Raw genomic sequence first — 21,104 nt, forward strand, 5'->3', positions numbered from 1 at the left:
CAGTTGGGTACAGAGCTCCGCGTGAGCACGGGCTTCTATGACTGTCAATATAACTGGGGGGCGGGGGGGGGACGTCTCTCTCCAGTATTTTGAATTTGTACTGCAGTAACTATTTAAACACTAGCTGTCAGTATTACATATTTCACCTTTAACATCTAATACTGCAACCCCATGATGAGAGCAATCAATATATCAATACATTTTATTCTTAAATGCATCAAAAGAAATAAAAAAAAACATTTACACCTACACTCAAACACTCTGTAAAAAGCAAATAGTAATAATTTGGATGTCTAATGTCCTGCTAGAAAAATAATTTGGTTTTGGGAGATCACACTTAGTATAGAGTGTGAACTCTTCTTTCTACTGTATCTATCTGATACATTTCTACACTATTCAACATAATAAAACAGTACTGTTATATATTTGTTTAAAAGATGTTTTACCTCCAAGCAGTTGATGTACAAAGCATAAAGCTCTGCTTTATCACCCTCATCCACAAATATGCTTTCTTCAACAGATGACAAATGCTGCTGCAAATATTCCTGGACTTCATCAAAGCTGAAACACAGTTAGGTTCATCATACACTTGATACAATGCAGAGGAGCCTTAAAATGTGCAGAAGAGTAGATTAAATCTATTCCAACATTTTCTCACAACCAAATCCTTCAATGTGATTAAAACAGCAATGCTGTCAAACTCTTTTGCACTGTTGCTGACAGAGCTGCCATTTATATCTAACAGACAGCATCATTTACATTCAGATGGGTAGTTTTGACAGCATTTAGTTTACCAACCTGAACTTCAGAAGCAGTTTGAGGATCACAGATCGCACGACTGGGTTTTTATCAGGTGACTCGTCAAAAGGCGACAGATCTTTGGTGTGAATCTGTTTATGTTCTAGTTTGAAATATGATTAAGAGTATATATTAGTAACATATTAAAATTGAGGGGATAAAAGAAATTAAGATAAAAGATAAAGAAAGATAAATAATTAGTGTAAAAAAAATAATTCCATAATAGGAATGTACTGTATGTACTGTACAAAATGGTCAAAGCTGTCACATAGTATCAGAAAAATCAAGGTTCATTAGAAAATAAGAAAATAAAGAGGACACATGCGGTATATATGATACATGATGTTTCTTTGAGCTCTACCTGTGGTACCTGTCTCAACCATCAGGTAGGACAACAGGTGGGTGATGACACGTGTTTCTGGTGGCGTGTTGTCCTTGAAGCACACAGTGGAGAGCAGATCAATGAAGAAACCATTGCAACGCCGCCTAAATTCTGCATTTTTCTTGATAGAAACACTGCAGAGTCACAAAAATCAAATGCAACATAAAAATTAAAAATCAAGGTGAGGAAGTTATATCTGTGTTTATAAGAAAATCTCCAAATGTGGCTAAGCTAAGTCTACTGATTCCCCAAATATCAAACTCTGTCAGGGGACTTTCTTGCTTGAATGTACATGCCACTGTATGTCTTCTTAGTGATACTGTCTTTCACGGTGACATCTACTGAATCACATATGTTCACACCCACTACATAATAAGCAAGTCTATTATATACTACGACTGCACACATATATACAGGATAGGTGAATGCACAATAGAAAATCACTGAGTGATATTTGTCTCACTGCTCAATGTCTGAGTGTACATATTTCTTACATGACGGGTGGCTCATTAAACAAAGCTGCTAAGCACTGTACAGTGCAAAAAAGGCTCCTGTGTACTTAATAACCACAGTGGTGCATTGAGTAAAAGTCAATAATTAAGTTCATACTAGCTTTCATCACCTTAATAGTCTAACTCTAAAAGCTCTCCAGTTGCTATTCTTTACATGAAATATAAAAAAACCTCACCTGATATCTTCAGAGACATGTGGTTGAAAGTCATCTGGTAACTGCTGCCTGCAATTGGGACAGGAAGTCTGTCCTGCATCAAGGCTCTCCCTGATGCATGTTGAGCAGTGGATGTGATGGCATGGCAGCTCTACAGGGTCCTGAGGCTCCCTCATGCACACCCCACACTGAAGTCCAAACCTTGGTGAAAATAAAAACCAAGGTCAACCAGATTCACTGAAGTGCAGCGAAAGAACATTCTTCACTATTTCATTTAAAATAACTTAACTGTCAAATTAACAAGCCCTTACCGAAACAACTGATCACTTGCCCCCTGCTTACAGGATTTCAGTACTTTAATCACAGCTTGAAAAGCCTTCATTGATTTTACATCAGAGTTTCCCTCCAGAACCTTTGAAATAGGTGAGAAACATTGGACATAAATAAAACAAAAGCCATAATGGTAATTGTTCACTTTTTTCAGTTGGCTGACATTATGTAAAATATAATAGTATGAAGACCATTATGAGAATTAGATGAAATTAGATGGGTTAAAAAATTAACCTGGGTCACATTGGATGAAGGCCACACTGATTATGTCTGTTAAAAATCGACTCACCTTGCTTAAGGTTTTAGTGTGATTCAGGACCAATGTTCTGAGCTGATTCTCGTCATTACGGAAACCCAGCAGCATGTGTTCCACAAACAATGAAAGGATGTAGATGCGCTTCCAGCCATTACTATAATATATAACAGATCATAATCACATTTAGTGTGTTGTAGAAATATATGCAGATTCACTATCCTCCAAGGCAGTATTTTATATCAGTGCTGGGTTTTTCCAGGAAATTGGTAAGCAGAAATACATGGCCTTTGCAATGAGAAAGAGCACCACTGCTTGATTTGCCTGAAGCTTAATAAGTTTAATATTGTATTATGCATAAAAATCTTTATTTTAGGTGTGGTGGGCCGCATCCACTACAAAAGCTGTCACAAAGTGTTTTTAAGTCCTGCTTTTCCATTCTGCCTGTTCCTCCCATCTGCCACATTCTCCATCCATCCACCAGATGCCTTCAGACTTTCCCACCTGTTAGTCTCTAGTAGCTACTATAGTAACGTAGCAAATTTAGTTTTTGTGCACTGCAAAAAACTGGGGGCTTGAAAAATACTTTCTCTGAGCTATTCACAGTGTACTTGATCAATTGTAAGGATTTTTGACTTTGGCATTTTTTCACTATGCGAAATATGCATCCATACAGTTTCAAAATAGCTCATGGTGTTAGTGATAGATCACCAGTCTATCAAAGGACTTATAGACACACATAAAGAGCAGTTTTGGGAGTAACACATTACAAAAGTAACACAATTACAGTAATGTAGTGCTTTTTGGTGTAATGTAGTAATATAATGCATTACTAATATAATTTCGGTAATTTTATACACGTTACAATCTTAGTAATGCGAGTTACAACGCATTGTACCCGAAATTAAGTGGTGTTTAATTTTTTAAGAATTCACCAACACCGCAAAACATTTCGGCACCAAAGGAAAAAGATCAGAGTAAAAGAGCCAAGTTATTTCCTGTTGCTGGAATTCGATATATATAAACATGTCAAGATTAATGTTTAGGCTTGTGTTAAGATGTCAGTTTAGTGTATCTTGAGTAGTGAGCTGATAGTGAAAATACTGACATGTGACATGAGGGGTGATGCATGTTTGTGTGATGCTGATATAACCCAAATCAGACTGATAAAGAGACATAAAACCAGAGGTGGGGGACTGGAGTCGCACGACTCGACTTGAGTCAGACTCAAGTCGCAAATTTGAGACTTGCTTGACTTACATTGATAAACAACTCGACTTGGTATTAAAGACTTAAGACTTGAGAAAGATGACTCGAAAGGACTTTATTACTTCTGTCAGTTGGTTACAGAGCTCCGTGTGAGCACAGGCTTCTATGATTGCCAATATAGCCAGCATCTAACGTTAGCTACTCCGCTGTGCTGTGAAGTAATGTCTGGCTATGTGAGACAAGCGTCTAGCAACATTGTTGTGGATGCTCTACTATACTTTTTATTAATGGAATCAGGGGCGGAGTGGGACCAAAAAATGTACCGGGAAATTTCGTAGACCACCGGCCCAATTTCTAGATGTTAGTTACGGTAGATGGCACCAACTAATCATAACTGGCCTGGCAACCCAAAGGCCAAGGTTTTGTTTTCAGATCTGTGTGGCGACTTATGATGCGGGGGTTCTGGGGGTCCTCCCCCAGAAAATTTTGAGCGTTAAACACTTAATTTCCTGCATTCAGGTGAATTTTTGTGGGACCTATTTCTAACTTTTTCTGAATAAATTTATGCTGGAAATATCTTTATGTAAAGGGAAACATAGGGGATAATTAAAAAAATAAAAACATAATGGAATATATTGCAGTAAGGCTCTTAGGTATTCTGTATTGCTTTCAACTATTTATTCTCCTGTAGATCGACTTTTCTAATTATATCTGAGTCAGCATACATGTAGCCTAGGCATAATTTACTCTTCCCTCCTCTTTTGCGTATTTTATTGGGGAAGTAACCTCCTTAAATGTGCATATGACAATTATTCACCTTAATGATACATTAATTAATTTGAATGAATTAATAAACACCTGGACTGTAATATTTCAGATGTATTTGAGCAAAATTTTTGCTCATGTCCAAAACTTTGTGCACATTCAAAAATATATCTGTGTTCTCTGTAATTTGGAGGATCCGTGATATTTTGAGAAATATAAAGTGATAATAGGCTATTACAAGAATACAGTCACTATATTTCAGAAAATAATCTACCTGCACCGTAGTCTGCTGTGTATTACGTGATCGTTTAGCTGGGGAAGTGGCTGTACGCTGCTCTACATCGAAGGTGGAAAACCGAAACTACTGCAGAAATACACAGAGCACAAACGTGTCACATCTGCTGCAGCATGTCAACAGCAGAGCGCGTACTTCTTAAACCTTAGACTCACAGACTGTGACTTCCAAACGTGACGAGGAAAAAAAGAGGTGTTATACGTTATAAACCGACCAGGGCTATGCCATTTGGGGAGGGTCCGCTCACTTATCCCCCTATATTTCTGAAAATCCTAGACATGGTTGTGACCTGCATTTCGTTAGTGCTTTCTGATTAGCCTGTGTTTGTATTGAAATAAGAGGCTGCTGTGGCCCGGCGTACGGGTTGAGCAGAGGCTGCACAGTTTGACCAGAGGGCAGCGGCCGCACACCAGGCCGCCGGATGGTGTTGTTAAGAACTTGCAATGTATAACTATTATCAGACCGGCCCTCACGGCCTCGAAACACTACCGGCCCACTGGGAAAAGTCCCAACTCTCCCGATTGCCACTCCGCCTCTGAATGTAATACAAAGTAAAATTTGCTTTTTTGAAGACATTGAGCAGTTGGCCCAATGTTGAATGATTAAGGAAAATTACCACTGAAGACCAGCCGATAGACTGATCGGTCATCTTAAATTTTTACAAAGAGAGTGGACACAAAGTGAAGCTGTGCTTCATTGGCTGAACACATTTTCTTAACTTTTGATTGGGTGGGCAAGACACACGTTTGAGTGGGCTGAGCCCTCCCCTGCCCCTAGCAACCTCCGGCCCTGGAGGCAACCGTCATGGAGAGGGCTATGCCAAAAATAATAAAATTTGGATTCAAGGATTATTTATATTATGTAGTCGATAACCGTAGTAAGAAGAGAACAGCAGTGAGCAAGGTCTGCAGCTCAAACATCCAGGACACTACCACCACATCTAACTTTATCCATCCCTACAAAACCCACAAAGAGAGGTACGTAAATGTGTCTTGTTAAAGCTAGCTAACCTGGCTTGTATAACAATGACACACAGCTACTAAAGGCTAGCCTAGAGCCTAGCCTACCTAAGAGGAGTTGTGCTGTGTTGAATGACTCACCCAGCTACCGTGTCATTTCAATTTGCGTTCTGGAGCCAGGCCTGCTGGCATCGGTCATCGGAAGTGTTGCTTAATTAGCAGTTTGTTGATGTTATGATATTAATTTTGTGTCTTTTGATTGGATAGCTGATGGGTTTTTCAGGAAGTAGGCAGGGTCAGTATGAAGTGCACATATGAGGGGGCGTGTTGGTTGATCTGATGTGGCCTAGTGCGGCAGGAGCATTGAGGTGATTAATTTGAGGAATTGTTTGAAGAAGCGAAGGGGGACACTGCAAGCTAGCCCGACACTGAAAGCCACACACGCTGGAGAAAAACATTTTGGAATAGTGACTCTATAAAGCGCTATAAATCGGACGCGCCGGCAGGATATGACATCATTTTGACGTCACGATGTCTTTTATAATTATACTGGATGCGTCCAGTATAATTCACCTATTAGTCCCACCTCTGCAAAAAAACTTTCACACATATGGGCAATTTAGAATTCCCAAATAACCTGCTGTGACCAGACTGTGGGAGGGAACAAATGGTCAAGCACCATCATATCTTTAAGAGCTCATAGTACCTTATTGTCCCACTAGAGCACTGTGCTCCCAGAATGCAGAGTTACTTGTGGTTCCTAGAGTCTCTAAAAGTAGAATGGGAGCCAGAGCCTTCAGCTATCAGGCTCCTCTCCTGTAGAACCAGCTCCCGGTCTGGGTTCGGGAGGCAGACACCGTCATCACATTTAAAAGTAAACTTAAAACTCTCCTCTTTGATAAAGCTTATAGGTAGGGAAAAGGAAGTTTTCCTCACCACCCGAGGTTTCTTTCTAAAAGGAGTTTTTCCTCGCCACTGTCGCACTAACTGCTTGCTCTTGGGGGAATTACTGGAATTGTTGGGTCTTTGTAAATTATAGTGTGGTCTAGACCTACTCTATCTGTAAAGTGTCCTGAGATAACTCTTGTTATGATTTGATACTATAAATAAAATTGAATTGAATTGAACAAGAGCATCCAGACAACATTCATGCCCACATGTAATTTAGTACTTTACTTCCATTTCAGTGCATCAGTATCTTACCTGACATCATTGAGTCTTTCTTTGCATCGCTCTCCATATTGTTTGGTGTTATGTTGAGAGCAAATCAACTCCAAAGAGGCTTGAAGCCTCTTCACCTGCTTCAGCCATTGCTGGCATAGGGCATCAGTATCTAAATTAGCAGACTCCAGGCATTCAACACACGCCTTAGCTGCATGGACATCCAAAACCTACAGGACAGCAAAAGTTTGGAATTGATTCAGTAATTTTGAAAAGCTCCTGTGAAAAAAGCCCAATAATGTAAAAAAAAAAACATCTTAATAAAAGCCTTTCAAAGATGACAGAATTAAAGGGTTGTCAATATTGGATTTTTGGGTACAAAAAGCATTTACTGTAGGTCCTCTCTGGTCTGGGATTTCTTTATTAATACATTTCTGTGGCATTCTTACAACTCTAGTGAATTTTGGAAGCAAATCTACTTTTTACCATATATGTTAGTATTCTGTACCCAGCAGACCACCATATCAGACAATCATTTTTAATCTCTGTGACAACATACTTTGCATGATTTACTTTTTTGGGTGTACAGTTGTAGTATAATGCATGAATGTTTCTTGAAATTACTCAATGATAAATGAAAGCATTAAATGCCTTAAAGTGGGATTTGGCAGGTGAGGGAACCCTAAGATTCCATTCTCAAATTTGAATTTAACACTACTACTTTAATAAAGTCTCTATCCACTACACAGCACTTGAAGCAAACTCACTTTTATGGCTGGTTCACCTGTTACTCTCGTTATTTACTTCTACCAAAACAGTCAGTTTGTAACCATTAGGCTACCGGCAACATGATCTTTACCTGTTCAACTGACTTTACCAGATAGTAGGCAACTGTCATGTTATTTTTACAGACATGTGAACTGACCACAGACTGGAATGGATGTTTGGTGTTATTTGTAAAAGAACAGGAAAAACTGATGGATGAAACTGCCAATTAGATTACATTTTAAATGCAAAAGAATTTTGAATTGAAATGCATTTACCATCTCTGGACTACGTCTAAGGTGGTTGTTTCTTCGCAAAGGAGAAACAACATCAGGCTGAAGAGATATCATCCGTGAGAGGTTCTGAAGACGACTTTGGTAGAAATGATAGGCAATGTGGACGTGAGGAAGAGAAAGCTCATCTTTATCTCTTTTTCGTGTCCGTACTTCATCAACACAGCTGGCCAGGGCCTGACACAAGAGCTGAGGAGTAAATGAATAAGTAGATTAATAATACAGTATTTGTTTTAATTACAGCAATGTGAACGAGGAAACACATTCACGTAAGATTGACTGAAGCATTAAAAAGGTTTGCCAAACTAATTTCTCCAATACACCCAAGTGTAGAAAAAGTAATGCTTGTTTATGCACAAATGTAGTTAAATTTCCTTAGTGTAGGATCAAACCACAAATGCAGTGACTGGATTAATCCCTTAATCTGTAGAACTGAATTATTAGTATATCTAATCTGTCACCAAGGGACATACAGAATTTACTAAGGCACAGATGTGAGACATTCTGGGGCACAAAAGTGCTATATTTTTTAAAAACAAGCACCAGGTTAGAATCGCAGATTGCGTGGCATTTGTGCGAGTGGTTGCAAGTGTCACCTCTCCTAATTGCATATGCATTTAGGGGAGGTCCACACCAATAATTGAAGACATGTTGACAGAGGTTTATTTGTATTTCACCATGCAATTTGCTTCGATCAGTTTTAAGGGGAAAAATGTCTCTGAAAAGCAGACGTCAAAGTACAATTCCGGCGCAAAATGAACCTAGGGGTTAATAACATATTTGTACCGAGTCGACCGTTCTCAGGGATATGTTTTCATGCTAATCGAATGTGTCTGTAGCTTGAAACAAGCTACCGCAAACCGGTGATTAGCTTGTAACGCTAGTTAGTCGGGGCAGAGGGTAAATCGCTATTTCTACACCACTAACAATGCTCAAAATAGCACCACACTTCAACGGTAGTTGTGTAATGAGGGTCCCTACATGTAAACTGAAGCATTGAGAACTTTGTAAGTGTACAGACAGTTTATTAAAAAGATAATAATGAAAATCTCTTCAAAAGGTATTGATATAGATGATAGCCTTAAAAAACTTGCAAATGAGAGGGGAATGGTATCAGGCGTTTACAAACTCCTTTCCTTCTCGAATAGCAAATTTACTCAGACACAGGAAAGATGGGACAAGACTTGGGTATATCACCACCCCACTTGAGTGGGACAGAAATTGGAAGCACTTGGCAGCAATATCCAAATGTGTAATACTTAGAGTAATACAACTGAAAATACTGAATAGAGCATGCATCACCCCCTCAAGACTAAAAAAATGGATCCAAGTTCAATCATTGGCATGGTTGCAGGGTGGTGGGTACCCTTGTGCACTCTTTATGGACCTGTCCAGAAGTTACTGCCCTTTGGGATGGAGTCAGAGACACACTTTCCAAAGTCCTAAACATAAATGTACCCCTAGATCCAGCCACATGCTTGTTGGGTATTGAGCCCCAAGGCATAAATTGTAAATCGGCACAAAACATTGTCACACTAGCATGCCTTGCAACAAAAAGCTTAATCCTTATGAACTGGAAAGTCAGTAAGGCAAATTGTTTCGACATGTATAATTGGCTTGATGAGTTCCTGAACCTTAGAAGTATGGAAGAAACAGCTTCCTTATTGGTATATCGAGATGGGGATGGCAATGGATTACGAGCCATAATAAGGTAATTCCTTGACTCACAACCCACCTTCCTCCCTTCGTAATTATAAAAATGTATTTGCTGGACCTAGTACCCCAGTCTTGGTCCCATCATATCCCTTTCCATTTAAGAATATTCTACTTAGAAAGAAGAATGTATCTGCATTGGAACAATGTATGCGTGTATGTGTTGATGTCAAACCACCTCCACGTATGTGTTCCTGTGGCCACATGGTTGTGTCATACGGAAACACGGGCATGAAATAATCTAAAAAATGTAATCCCACACCCCCTCCCACCCTTGTATTTCATATGTTTGTCCTGTCACTAATTTGTAGGTATGTTGTTATGTATTTGTACTGTGTGTTTGCCTGTGTGTTTGTTTGTCATGGAAAATCAGTAAAGTAAATCAGAAGCTGAATACACAAAGATTGCGACCACAAATTCGATAAAACCATAATTGCATTGGGATTTGGAGCAGTGGTATCTTAAATTTGATTGTTGTATTTGACCGCACTGGATTGAATTCTTGAATCAATATCAAATACAATATATACAGTAAAATGTTTTGAGGAAGTGACAGTAGTGGTATTGCAGCTAATGGATGCATTCATTAAGCACTTTATTCACCCTCACCTGCAATTCTTCATCTGATGTCCCTTTCATGGTCATGGAAACAAAATCCTGCAGGTACCTTTCGAAAAATTCTTTCTTCATTTTTTCATCCACATTTTTAGCCATGTAACTGCCAAGTGGAGTGTTCAAGAACAACTCTTGGAAATGACTAGGTGAATGTGCTGCAAAGAAAAGTTGAGAATGTCACTGATAAGTGAGTATTCAATCTTTCAGTTACAAAGCTTGTACTTTACTGTAAATATATAGCACAATTCAAGAACAGAAGGCATTTGGATATGTTACTTATACAGTATATTTACTTTCATGTCTGGATGTTTGCATCATGAGCCCATCCAGGAAGTCTTTGATCCACCAACTGAAGGGCATGCGACAGTGCATGGTGTTGCCACCTGTGCTATGGCTTTGTACCATTAAGACACTAGAGCTGGAGAGGCAGGAGGCAAATGGTATGAATGTCATTTTGCAAGATAGAGGAATCACATTATTTATGTTCTAGCCAAAGTAGCTTCTAGCTAGTGCTGTAATTCACTTGAATTTGGGTATTCAGTACTTCATCTCTGTAAGGTATCTACCGAAATAACCCAGTACCAAGTAGTGTCAAAACTTCTTCAATCAAGCAATACCTGCATTTGATCCCTTTTGTACGCAGATCTAGGAAAAAAAACTATTTGTATACTTTTGCTCGCAGCTAATCACAGCTAATATTCTTCGATTTAATGTGACGTCATTGGTTCATTTCATCAGCAGCTATAAGCCATACAGTCAGGGCCTGAAATTAACACCCGACCACGCGCCAAATGCGGGTGAATTTTGCCATTGGCGGGTAAAACTGTCAATCTACCTGCCACCTTGGCAGCCATTGAGAATTGAGTGATTCAGAGGTTTTTTTTTGCCATTGTTGTTCCTTCACATTTCAACCAAGTCTGCCATTTGCTTGGATTTGAGCTAAAAATGTGGTGGCGCATCACTGGGGTGAAGAGGCCAGCTGAAACAAGCAACCAACAAAAAGATGAGGATGATTCAAAGAAAAGTAAAAGAAGACGTTTTATTACCAAGTGGACAGTTGGCGACAACGGCAAGGTTCGCGAGGTGCTGATTTACGACAGCAGTAAAGAACAAATGTACTGCTGTGACGGTCGTGTGTATGGCTCAGAGAAAGAGGTGGAGGAAGAGGAGTGTGTCTGCTCCTTTTTTGTGGACTCAGAGGAGCACTCAGTATATGATAACTGTCTCTGACAGGGGAAATCATTGAATAAAACGATAAAAAATATGTTTGATAAGAGTCATTAATTATATTGCTTTCGTTAATAACTTGACAGCACTTAAATGTGTATTCTTAACAAGTTCAAGAACGATGCTTGTGCATTTCCTGTATTTCACCTTTATGAGGCAAAAAAAATTGGCTGGTAAAAAGCCTGTGTGGCTAGTGGAAATCCAACTGCCACAGTGGCTGGTGGCCAAAAAAGTTAACTTCAATCCCTGCATACAGTCTGTGGTGTGGTAAAGTCCAGCATGGGGTATTTGACGGAGCTGGCAGTTCAGCATGTAATGTATTTATGTAGCCTATCATTTATTATTGTATCATATGGATGAGGTGGTGGCATTTTACGCAATTGAAAGCTTCCATACACATGATGGGTAATGAACGAAGTAGAAAAAAATGTAATAAACACAGTACTCTCTTGGTATCGTCATCACTTTAAATGTACAGTATTGGTACTGGTATTGTAATTTGTTAAATGATACCCAGCCCTAGTTACAAGTTAAAATGCTTCTTTTTTTAAACTATAGTACATGTACAACAAACTAAACAGACTAAAGCAACATCATGGTAGTATGTTGTCAACATTACCTTGAGTGTTCAGACCAAAGATGTAAATCAATCTCAAATGGATGCACTGTGCTAAATAGATACCATGATAATACATCCAAAAGATACTTACTCGCTTTCCACCCTTACATAAGGTACATGGAGCATCTCTTTGCTCCCAAATATCTCAAGCCAAAGGTTTGTGATGTCATCACACTCATTCAGCAGGAGGTCCAAATTGCAATCTCGGTCAATGACTAAGACCAAGTTGGCTAGAAGTGGAGTGACAACTGCTTGGATTTTCCTCCATAGTGTGTGTCTGTGAAAAAAAAAAAAAAAATAAAATATATATATATATAAAAATATCTTAAAATCATGCTGACATTTGCATTTCTATTGAAAAATGATAGTTGAGAGAGTGATAAACTGGCAGTGATAAACAGCTGAATAGCGTGGTTAGCTGAAGTTTGCAGTAGTACATTTTACATCACAAGCAGTTTTGAAATAAGTGATGAATACATTACAGAGAAAGATTGTTTGCAAATATAGCAAAGAAAATGGTCACATAGACTGCTAAGGTAAGGGATGTCAAGGAGAGACCTACAGGAACGTTCCTCCCTCTTGAAGAGCGTTGAAATTAGACGCCTCTGTTAGAACCCAGCTTTTTGGATTAGGGATGTTGGCTTCATAGTCCTTTAACAGCGAGTGGAGACGCTTTCGCACAATGCTTGCAAACAGACCTTAAAAACAAAATTTATTTACATAAACTTTTTTTCAGTGAGATGCATTTTCACTGCACACAGAGTAGATGTGTATAACAATGGCCTGATATGAAAAGATGACCCAGAATGACTAATTTTCTAACCGTGTGTCTGACTTCCATCCAGTAGTGTGAGCAGGTTCACAACTCTCTTAGTGCTGAGTTCTCCATTGTCTGCTGCATCTCTGAGCATGCTCACTGCACTCTGCACACAGCTCCTTGTCAGATCTGTTATATCAAACAAATCTTCCGAAACCTGAAAAAAACAGAAGACAAAACAAATACAGCAGCCAAGCATCTGAAAAAGGAAAATGTCCTAAAAGGGAATCATCCAAAACAGTGCAGAGGTGAAATAGTGAAAATAGTAAAATCATGGTGAAGCCACAATTTCTATGCCAAATGATAAAAAATAATCTGTGAATACATGCTTCCCATTTCCAAGACTGAGTCAGTGTGCCTCCTCACAATGACTTCCAGAATTCAGAACATTTCAAAATGTAATTGAAAGCCATTCCTGGTTTGGTACCCGGTTACATTACTGTTCACATTCCTGAACTGTATATCTTCTATATCACTCATTGGCCCTTCCCTTACTGTAGCTGACTAGCTCTATTAAATTACTTGTTATGCTGGTTATGTCTTGCGTCACCAATTAAAAATAATACACAAGTAGATAACTAAAGTAAAAGAAAAAATGTAGTAGTAAACTTGTTTGTAGTCAACCATGTATCAGAGATTAGTAAATTGTATTTTGGTTATGTTGCCTGATTGGTAATCAGGATTGTCTTGTTCTTCCAGGTTTATAATTGTAAGTGGTAAATACACTTACATTGGAGTCATCATTCTGTGGCACACCAGTGCGGTCTTCTGTCTCCATGGCTTGAAAAGAAAGAATTATATTTGAATTTATATATTTACTTAAAATATATAACATTATTTAGAAAAACAAGATGTTTAATGAGTTACCCTCAGGTGGATCTTCAAAAAGTTCACTTATACATAGCTTTTTCAAGGAATGAACATCAGACACAAACTCTTTTGATCTTCTGAGATCATCAATGTGAACAGACCTCCATGGACCTGAAAAAGGAGTAAACAATCAGCAATAAAATGATTACTTCACCCTTAAAAGAACCATTGGTATATCAATTACTTACCAAGTGGAATTTGTGAAGAAAATTCATCAAGTATTTACTTTGTTTTGGGATTCTCTGTTTATCATTGAGGCACTTAACAACAACAAACTTTTCTTCACAAATTCATGGCAACATCTTTAGTAATTGATATACAAATGGTAATTTTAAGGGTGAAGTATTCCTATAATGAAGACACAATATAAGTTTTAACAGTTGTTAAAAGGGGCTGTATATCCATAATCAGCAAACTAATATAGCACCATGTAAGTATGGTGTCCTGAGCAGTGTGTCATAATCTGAGCTTCTTGGTTCTTTGTTTTGATAGCCGGTCTGGCCGCATGTGCATGTTAGTGCTGTGACTATGAAAAAACGTAGGTATTTCATGTATTAGGGATTGGTCTGTGAAAGCTGTGTGGAATCCCAGCCCGCTGTTTTTTCAGTATTTCCAGTACAGCCCCTTTAAATTGCCCCATTTTTATTACTCTTAATGTGTAATACTTTGCACTGCATTTATGTGTATGAAAGAGGCTATATAGTGAACGTCATGGATATAGACTAGGACTGCAGTAACCATTTTAAATGCTAGCTGTCAGTATTACATATTGCAGCTTTAATGTCCCAGACAACCTCTGTAATCTCATTTAGCCAATTGTTAGCAACCACATTTTTTAAGACACTTAAAAGCTTAAAACCTTAGAGTATTTACTGATGTATTTTATGTCCTAGAAAAAGCGTGAACATCTCTTAGGCTTGTGTTAACCACATACCTTATTTCAGGCTTCTAGACAACTCAAAAACCCACTCAAAAAACCCTTTGACTTCAAGACGAAGAAACTGAACAGAGATGGGAAGTAACGAAGTACAAATACTTCGTTACTGTACTCAAGTAGATTTTTCAGATATTTTTACTTTACTATATTTTTTTGTGGCGACTTTTAACTTTTACTCCTTACATTTTAACATGAATATCGGTACTTTCTACTCCTTACATTTTACAAAATTGGCTCGTTACTTTAGTTTTGTACAAGAGGTCGTCATGTCGGAGAATAGCACAGACACGCGCCTCACCGCGAGCGGGCGCGCGCGACACACGGAGCAAAAAGAAAAAGAGACTAGCTGTCCGGAGGATAATCAGTTGAGATCGTGTGTGTGCGTCCTTAAGAACTGTCGTATAACTTATGTTGTCAGTTCATTTAAGCCTGTTGTTGTATTGGTCTATAGTTCTTGCACATTTAAAGTAAGTTAGCTGGTGATTTTGTTGTTTGTGTTCTTCACCTGTTACCTAGGTTGCACGTTGCTTGATCTTAATAAAGCATCAAAAGAGAGAAGTTGTCTCCGTCCGTGTTTTAACAGACACACCTGGGGCGAAGTTGGAAACCAGAATCAGCTTTAAATACAGTCCAAATTAAGTCCTTACTAACAAGTTTCAAATAATTTCACTGGAGTTACCGTTATTTTCGCGTCATCAATACCGAATTCAATCTAATTGGATGGGAATATACTGTACGTTGCACTTGACACACCACTACAAGACGACAAATTCAGCGGCATTCTGCATTCATTCGCGGCAAATCATTGCGGCTTGATGGTGGTAACGTTAGCACATAGTAGGATGGATGGCGACATGATTGAAAATGAAGAAATCAGCAGACAAGCAGCAAGACATCCTTGGCCTTATCTGAGAGAGATGTTTGAGATAGTAGGCATCAAGAATGATTCCTGGCCAATGTGCTGCGCAACTCTTAAAGTATGGGGAACTTCTTAATTAATGTCTGTTTAGTAATTCATATTTTGTCCTTTATTTTCTTTCCAGAAGCCATATTTGAGCACACACACACACACACATACATGTAGATTCCTTTAAATGTTAAGGGGAAGATTAAAAAGAAAGAGAAACTGGATCTGTGAATTCTCACAGAATCACAACTGAATTCATAAATAGCTACTCAGTCAGAATCTTTTAACCTGGAGTCCCAGTCTCTGTCACAATAATCATATATGTGATGTTTTAGGCATATTGGCAGACATCCATTTAAAATGTAGGCAATGGCATATAAAGAGCCTTTTTTCCATGTCCACTGAAGTTTCTCAGCTTGCACTCTAGTAACATTTTTGTGGTCCAGGTAGCTTTGCATAAAAAATGCTTGTCATTCGCAAAGCTACTTTTACTTTTATACTTTAAGTACATTTCCAAACCTGTACTTTGTTACTTTTACTTGAGTAAATAAGTTAAATCAGTACTTCTACTTTTACCGGAGTATTTTTTAACACAAGTATCTGTACTTCTACTTGAGTACGGGAAGTGAGTACTTTTGCCATCTCTGAAACTGAAAGTGCAAAAATGCTAACTCATTTCCGGGTTGTAGAACTCATTCCTGCAGCACTCTAATACCATTACTATCGTTTTTGGTTTTGTTGTTGATGTTATGCTAATTAAACATATTATGACACAAATGAGTTGCTAACATGACACATCAATTTGCTACTCATTTTGCGTGTGCGTGTGTAACAGCAGGACTAACCGCCTTGAAAGCCAATATAGGAGGTCCCGCCCTCGATTCGAGGAAGTTTGGTGACAAAGTACACAAATGTCTTTGTGTTGTCAGTAGTGGCCCACTTGTTTATTTCGTTGATGCATGAATACCTGAGAAATCCATGGAATAAGCATAAGTAGAAGAAAAAAGTAAACAAATGTGAGCAAATATGTTAGACAAAGATGTACAGAAAAGTAATATGTGATGATCTTCAGACTCACTTGGCTGAGGAAAGAATATTCCTCCTGCGGGAATCTTCATCATAGTCTGTTTGGATAATGAGCACTTTGTCTGCAAGTGTTGAGTCAAGAAATTCCCTAATACCAGGACATAGGCATGAATTACATTTGAATAGACAGAGTGATCACTTGACAGTCATTTGCAGGCCCATATATCTACTCAACAAAATAAGCACAAGGGTGTGGGAAAAGCCTGTTCTTTAGTAAGACTAAAATGAGCACCTAAGCAGATGTGACCTGCTCTTTATTGTATTTACACACCTGATCTTCTTGAGGAAAGAGTACTCTGTGTCAAACTGTTGCAGTGATAGCAGCTTGATATCATCAAGCTTTATCACATTCTGCAGTTGTTGAGTGTCTGCTGCAGTCAGTAGCCTGGAAAATGTTGTGACCTTCAAAAAAGGAAAACAAAAAATTAGAAGATATAAAACAATACACTTCTCACATGCTATTGCTAACAGAAAAAGGCCAACCACATAGAGTATACAGTACTCAACATTGTTGTATGTCATTAGTCTGTGATTTACAATGCATACCACAAGTTTGTTTTCTGTAACATTTGAAAGAATAGTAAAAAAGAGATTTACCTCAGTGAAGATGAAATGGGACTGTTCCAACTGCTGTGTGTGATAGATAATGTAGTCTCCCAATGAGCTGTGCATCTCCTCTTGAACATATTTTTTCATTAAATGTTCTCTTTCCTCATCAGGCAGTCTGGATTTGTCCAAACGGACAACGGAGTCTGGAGTGGCACAGTTGAGGAGAATGTCTTTGGCTTTTTTCAGAATGGTCTGAGCATCTGTTTCAAGACTTTGATTATCTGTTACTTGCAGGAGCACAGAGGAGCATGTGTCTGAGTGGTAGCCAATGAAGATATCTCTTGGAACATATCGCTTTTTTGAGGGTTGACCACTCAAGGAGAGAAAATCATCGACCCACTTCTGTAGTTGTCTGGCAATGTCCTTCTGCTCATTTTTAAGAACAGTGTTGATGTCAAGGTAGTGTTTCTCCAATCTGTTGATCAGTGGGATTGGAAACTGCTCGTAGACCACCTCTTTCTCTTCAATGACAATGAGCCTGAAGTTTTTGTGAACCCTGCATTTTACACGATGTGTTCCTAATCCAAGATCAACGTACTTTTGACCCCCTAGGGTCACATAGTATTGGTTGAGAGCATCATACAGACTTTCGTACAGATTCTGAAGGTTCAGAAGCACAACTGTCTGTCCGGTCTCCATGCAAACCTTGACACGGTTGATGTTCCTACAAATCTGCGTGTACTCCTGATCTTTTGGGAAACTAGACCCAAAGATGATCTCTGGATGGACTTTGTGACAGAAGAATATCTGTTCGAGAATCTGAAGAGCTGCATAGTTTGTTGTGAGGATCAAAAGGTAACGACTTTCTTCCACTTGGCAAGGTGGAAAGATGCTTTTCTCGACCAAATCAATGGCGGTGACGCTGGCCTTGGCAAAGTCATCTTTGAGTTCTTCGCTGAATATGCTCATCACAGCCATGTTATCTTTTCCGCTGAAGTTTCTCAGGACTGCTTCAGTGATTTGATCTGCGTTGGGACTCTCATTACTGATTTTAGTAATTGAAAATATCATCTTGATCAGACTGTAGAAATCCCGCAGACCAAAAAAACCCCTGACTTTTTCGCATACTGTCATATATGCTTTTGCAAAAGGGTTAAAAAGGTGTTTGATCTTTTTAAGAACTCTTTCTTCAGACGAGCATATCCCTTGAGCGCTTTTGCGGAGCTCCTTCTGGTCTGGATCTCCACGGGACACAAATATTCCACGATTCATTTTGGCAGGGTCAAGTGCCCAGTTGGAAATTCCAATGAACCCAACCCTTTTATAAGGTTGTGGCTCATCATCGACACAGCCCTCTTCCAGTAATGGGTGCAGTGTTTTCAGTGGCATTTTAGGGGAATCTTCAGCCAATCCAATCTCGTCAAGAACAACTACTGAGATGTATTCATCCAAGTTTTTGCTTTCCTGAAAGCGGGCACACTGTTTGAATGTGTTGATGATTCCTTCAGGGGTTGAATGAGGGCTGCACTGGAAAGACACCAGATGTATCTGCTTCAGCCTCTTGTAGAGTTCAGAATGTGATGCAGGGCCCTGCATTGCATCTGCAATTAGGGTTTTGGACAGTGATTTGGAGCTCCCTGGTTTCCCAACAATAAACAAGGGAATTCTTAGCTCAACACAAATCACCATCATGAAGAAGTTTTCTTTCAAAGCCTCATTTCTGGCTATTGTCTCACCCATGGGTACACCATTGAGTAGGAGGTCCTGCATGAGTTGGATTTCTTTCTGTATGTTGTATTCACGACGAAGCAACTGGCTGATAGTTTTCTGATATTGCCTTTTGTCCTCCAAGCAGGACTGATAGCACACTCCAGTGGCCATCAACAGTGACCAGATTACTCTGTCACGAGCAGGTGAAAATGATAACATCTTTGTGTTTTTTTTCCTCAGATATGCCTCTTGAAGGAATGCGCTCAGTTCCAACGCAAAAGTGGGGTGATTTTTGTGGAACCACACAAACACGTGCATGCAACGTTCAACATCCCTCAAACTTACAAAGCTGCATTCATCTTTCCTCTCCCTCATGAACTTTTGTGATGACGACAACACCTGAGTTATAGTTGGAATATAATGCTTCTCAATCAAGTTGGCCTTAGCCTGTCTTTGCACTATTTGTTCAATGTACATTTCCTCTGTTGAGTCATTGAGTTGCCCAAAGTCCCAAACAAGAGGAATCATGCTGGGGGGTAACACATGAACACGATACACAAGCTGGCGAAGAGGGATGGAGCCAAGTCTGTCGTCAGTCTCCTCAGCTCTGACCCGGTAGCCCAATCCAGAAGCCTCTAGCCTTTCAATCATCTTGTCTGTATGCTTCCTGTAAGGATTGCATGCAGCAACAATCTGTAGTCCTGACTGAGAGCTAAGTTGTTGTCCCTGCACAGAGTTATCACAAATGATCTCCTTGATGCTGCTGATGGCTTCTGTGGTGTTTGCCTCATCAAAGAAGAGAACTGAGTCAAATTCATGATTCTCTTTATTGGTCTTTGCAATAGTTTCTGCTTCCCTCACTTTTTCATATATCATTTCTGATGTTGTTCCTCCATGAACCTTGACCAGTTTCATGTTTTCTGCCGCTGCTCCACACCTTCTCAATTCACACATAAACTTTATGAGCCTCGTCTTACCACATCCTGTTTCACCCATTATGATGACCGGGATGCCACACCTAAATCTCATATGAATTGCCATCATTTTGAGAATATTATCGGTGGTCAGTTCGTATGTCTCATCAGGATCTGTTGGCCACTTGATGCCAAGAACACTGCACAAATGCTCAATTTTGTCAGCTCGAGGCAGCTGATCAAAGTCCCTATTGAAAGGGACTCTCTGAAGTCTTAAGCCAGTGTACAGCTTACGAGTCATGATGTTTCTCTTTATCACTTCTCCTGTCAAGGGATTTATGGCATCAACCCCATTCTGGTCATTGAGCTCCAGGTGAAACCCAATAAAAGTCATGGATATGTGGTCATCATTAAAAAAGATGTATGGATGTGGCTCAGACTCCCACCTTTTTCTAATGAGGAATGGAGCTAAGTCTCTTTCATTCAGCCCACTGATGGTAATTTGTTGTCTCCCTGGGCTCTGGTCAGTGATGCATAGTGATGGGGTTGCAAAGTCTTTGGACATCAAGATCATGAACTCAACCACAAAGTTTTTAAACCCTTGAAGAGTGTCTCCAACAAACTCAAATTTGCAGAAGTCTGAATTCTCACAGTCTTTCAACTGAAGATTAAGAAACCAGACAAAGTTACGTAGCTCTGCCCATGATGGATCTATTATGCCACAGTAGATTAAGAGTATCTGAAGACATTTTGTGTGAGTCCCTTCAATGCCCATGTAAGTGAAGTTGTCAAGATTGTTATTGTTGTAAAAACGTGTGAGGTACTGGTATGGTCTTTGATAAGCTTCACTCCTGAAACATTCGTCATCCATAAGGGGGTCGTCACTCTCCATGTCAGTGTTTTCCTCTCTCCTCATTTCTAAAGCCATAACCTCCTTTGGTGGACGACAAAACACCTTCGGGAAAACGTCCAAGAATGCAAAGTTTTCCTTTCGACCCTAAAAAATATACAAATAAATATATTCAAGTTTATAATCAATCAATCAAGCCTATCCTCGCATTCAAAGATCCTCAGAAAATGTCACTAAAATGATATACCTAACTCTCCTAACTACTAATTTCAGTTACTGCAATTACCTTTGTACCCTATCTAGACAATCATCCTTGTTCTGCAGTCAACTGAAACAACGTGCTAGGATTCTGACAGGATGTGATTGTATGTATCTACATTGCGTAGCATACAGGTCAACTTTAGTTATTTGAT

General features: G+C 39.2%; 1 protein-coding gene across 1 annotated transcript in view; it reads right to left on the minus strand.

Moving 5' to 3' along the window:
• LOC116053034 (E3 ubiquitin-protein ligase rnf213-alpha-like) overlaps positions 1-21,104 on the minus strand; it is a 67,678-nt gene that overhangs the window by 18,979 nt on the left and 27,595 nt on the right. Inside the window, exons 29-47 of the mRNA XM_036007228.1 lie at positions 17,266-20,838; positions 16,940-17,070; positions 16,661-16,756; positions 16,428-16,549; positions 13,736-13,849; positions 13,599-13,648; positions 12,875-13,025; positions 12,614-12,749; positions 12,143-12,328; positions 10,499-10,623; positions 10,200-10,360; positions 7,863-8,066; positions 6,862-7,049; positions 2,467-2,587; positions 2,159-2,259; positions 1,869-2,048; positions 1,169-1,314; positions 799-901; positions 447-561 (exon numbers count right to left, since the gene is read on the minus strand). Of these exons, the coding sequence (XP_035863121.1) occupies positions 447-561; positions 799-901; positions 1,169-1,314; positions 1,869-2,048; positions 2,159-2,259; positions 2,467-2,587; positions 6,862-7,049; positions 7,863-8,066; positions 10,200-10,360; positions 10,499-10,623; positions 12,143-12,328; positions 12,614-12,749; positions 12,875-13,025; positions 13,599-13,648; positions 13,736-13,849; positions 16,428-16,549; positions 16,661-16,756; positions 16,940-17,070; positions 17,266-20,838 (6,003 nt within the window). The remainder of the gene's footprint in view (positions 1-446; positions 562-798; positions 902-1,168; positions 1,315-1,868; positions 2,049-2,158; positions 2,260-2,466; positions 2,588-6,861; positions 7,050-7,862; positions 8,067-10,199; positions 10,361-10,498; positions 10,624-12,142; positions 12,329-12,613; positions 12,750-12,874; positions 13,026-13,598; positions 13,649-13,735; positions 13,850-16,427; positions 16,550-16,660; positions 16,757-16,939; positions 17,071-17,265; positions 20,839-21,104) is intronic.

The sequence above is a fragment of the Sander lucioperca genome, chromosome 11, assembly GCF_008315115.2.
Source record: "Sander lucioperca isolate FBNREF2018 chromosome 11, SLUC_FBN_1.2, whole genome shotgun sequence".
Classification (NCBI taxonomy): domain Eukaryota; kingdom Metazoa; phylum Chordata; class Actinopteri; order Perciformes; family Percidae; genus Sander; species Sander lucioperca.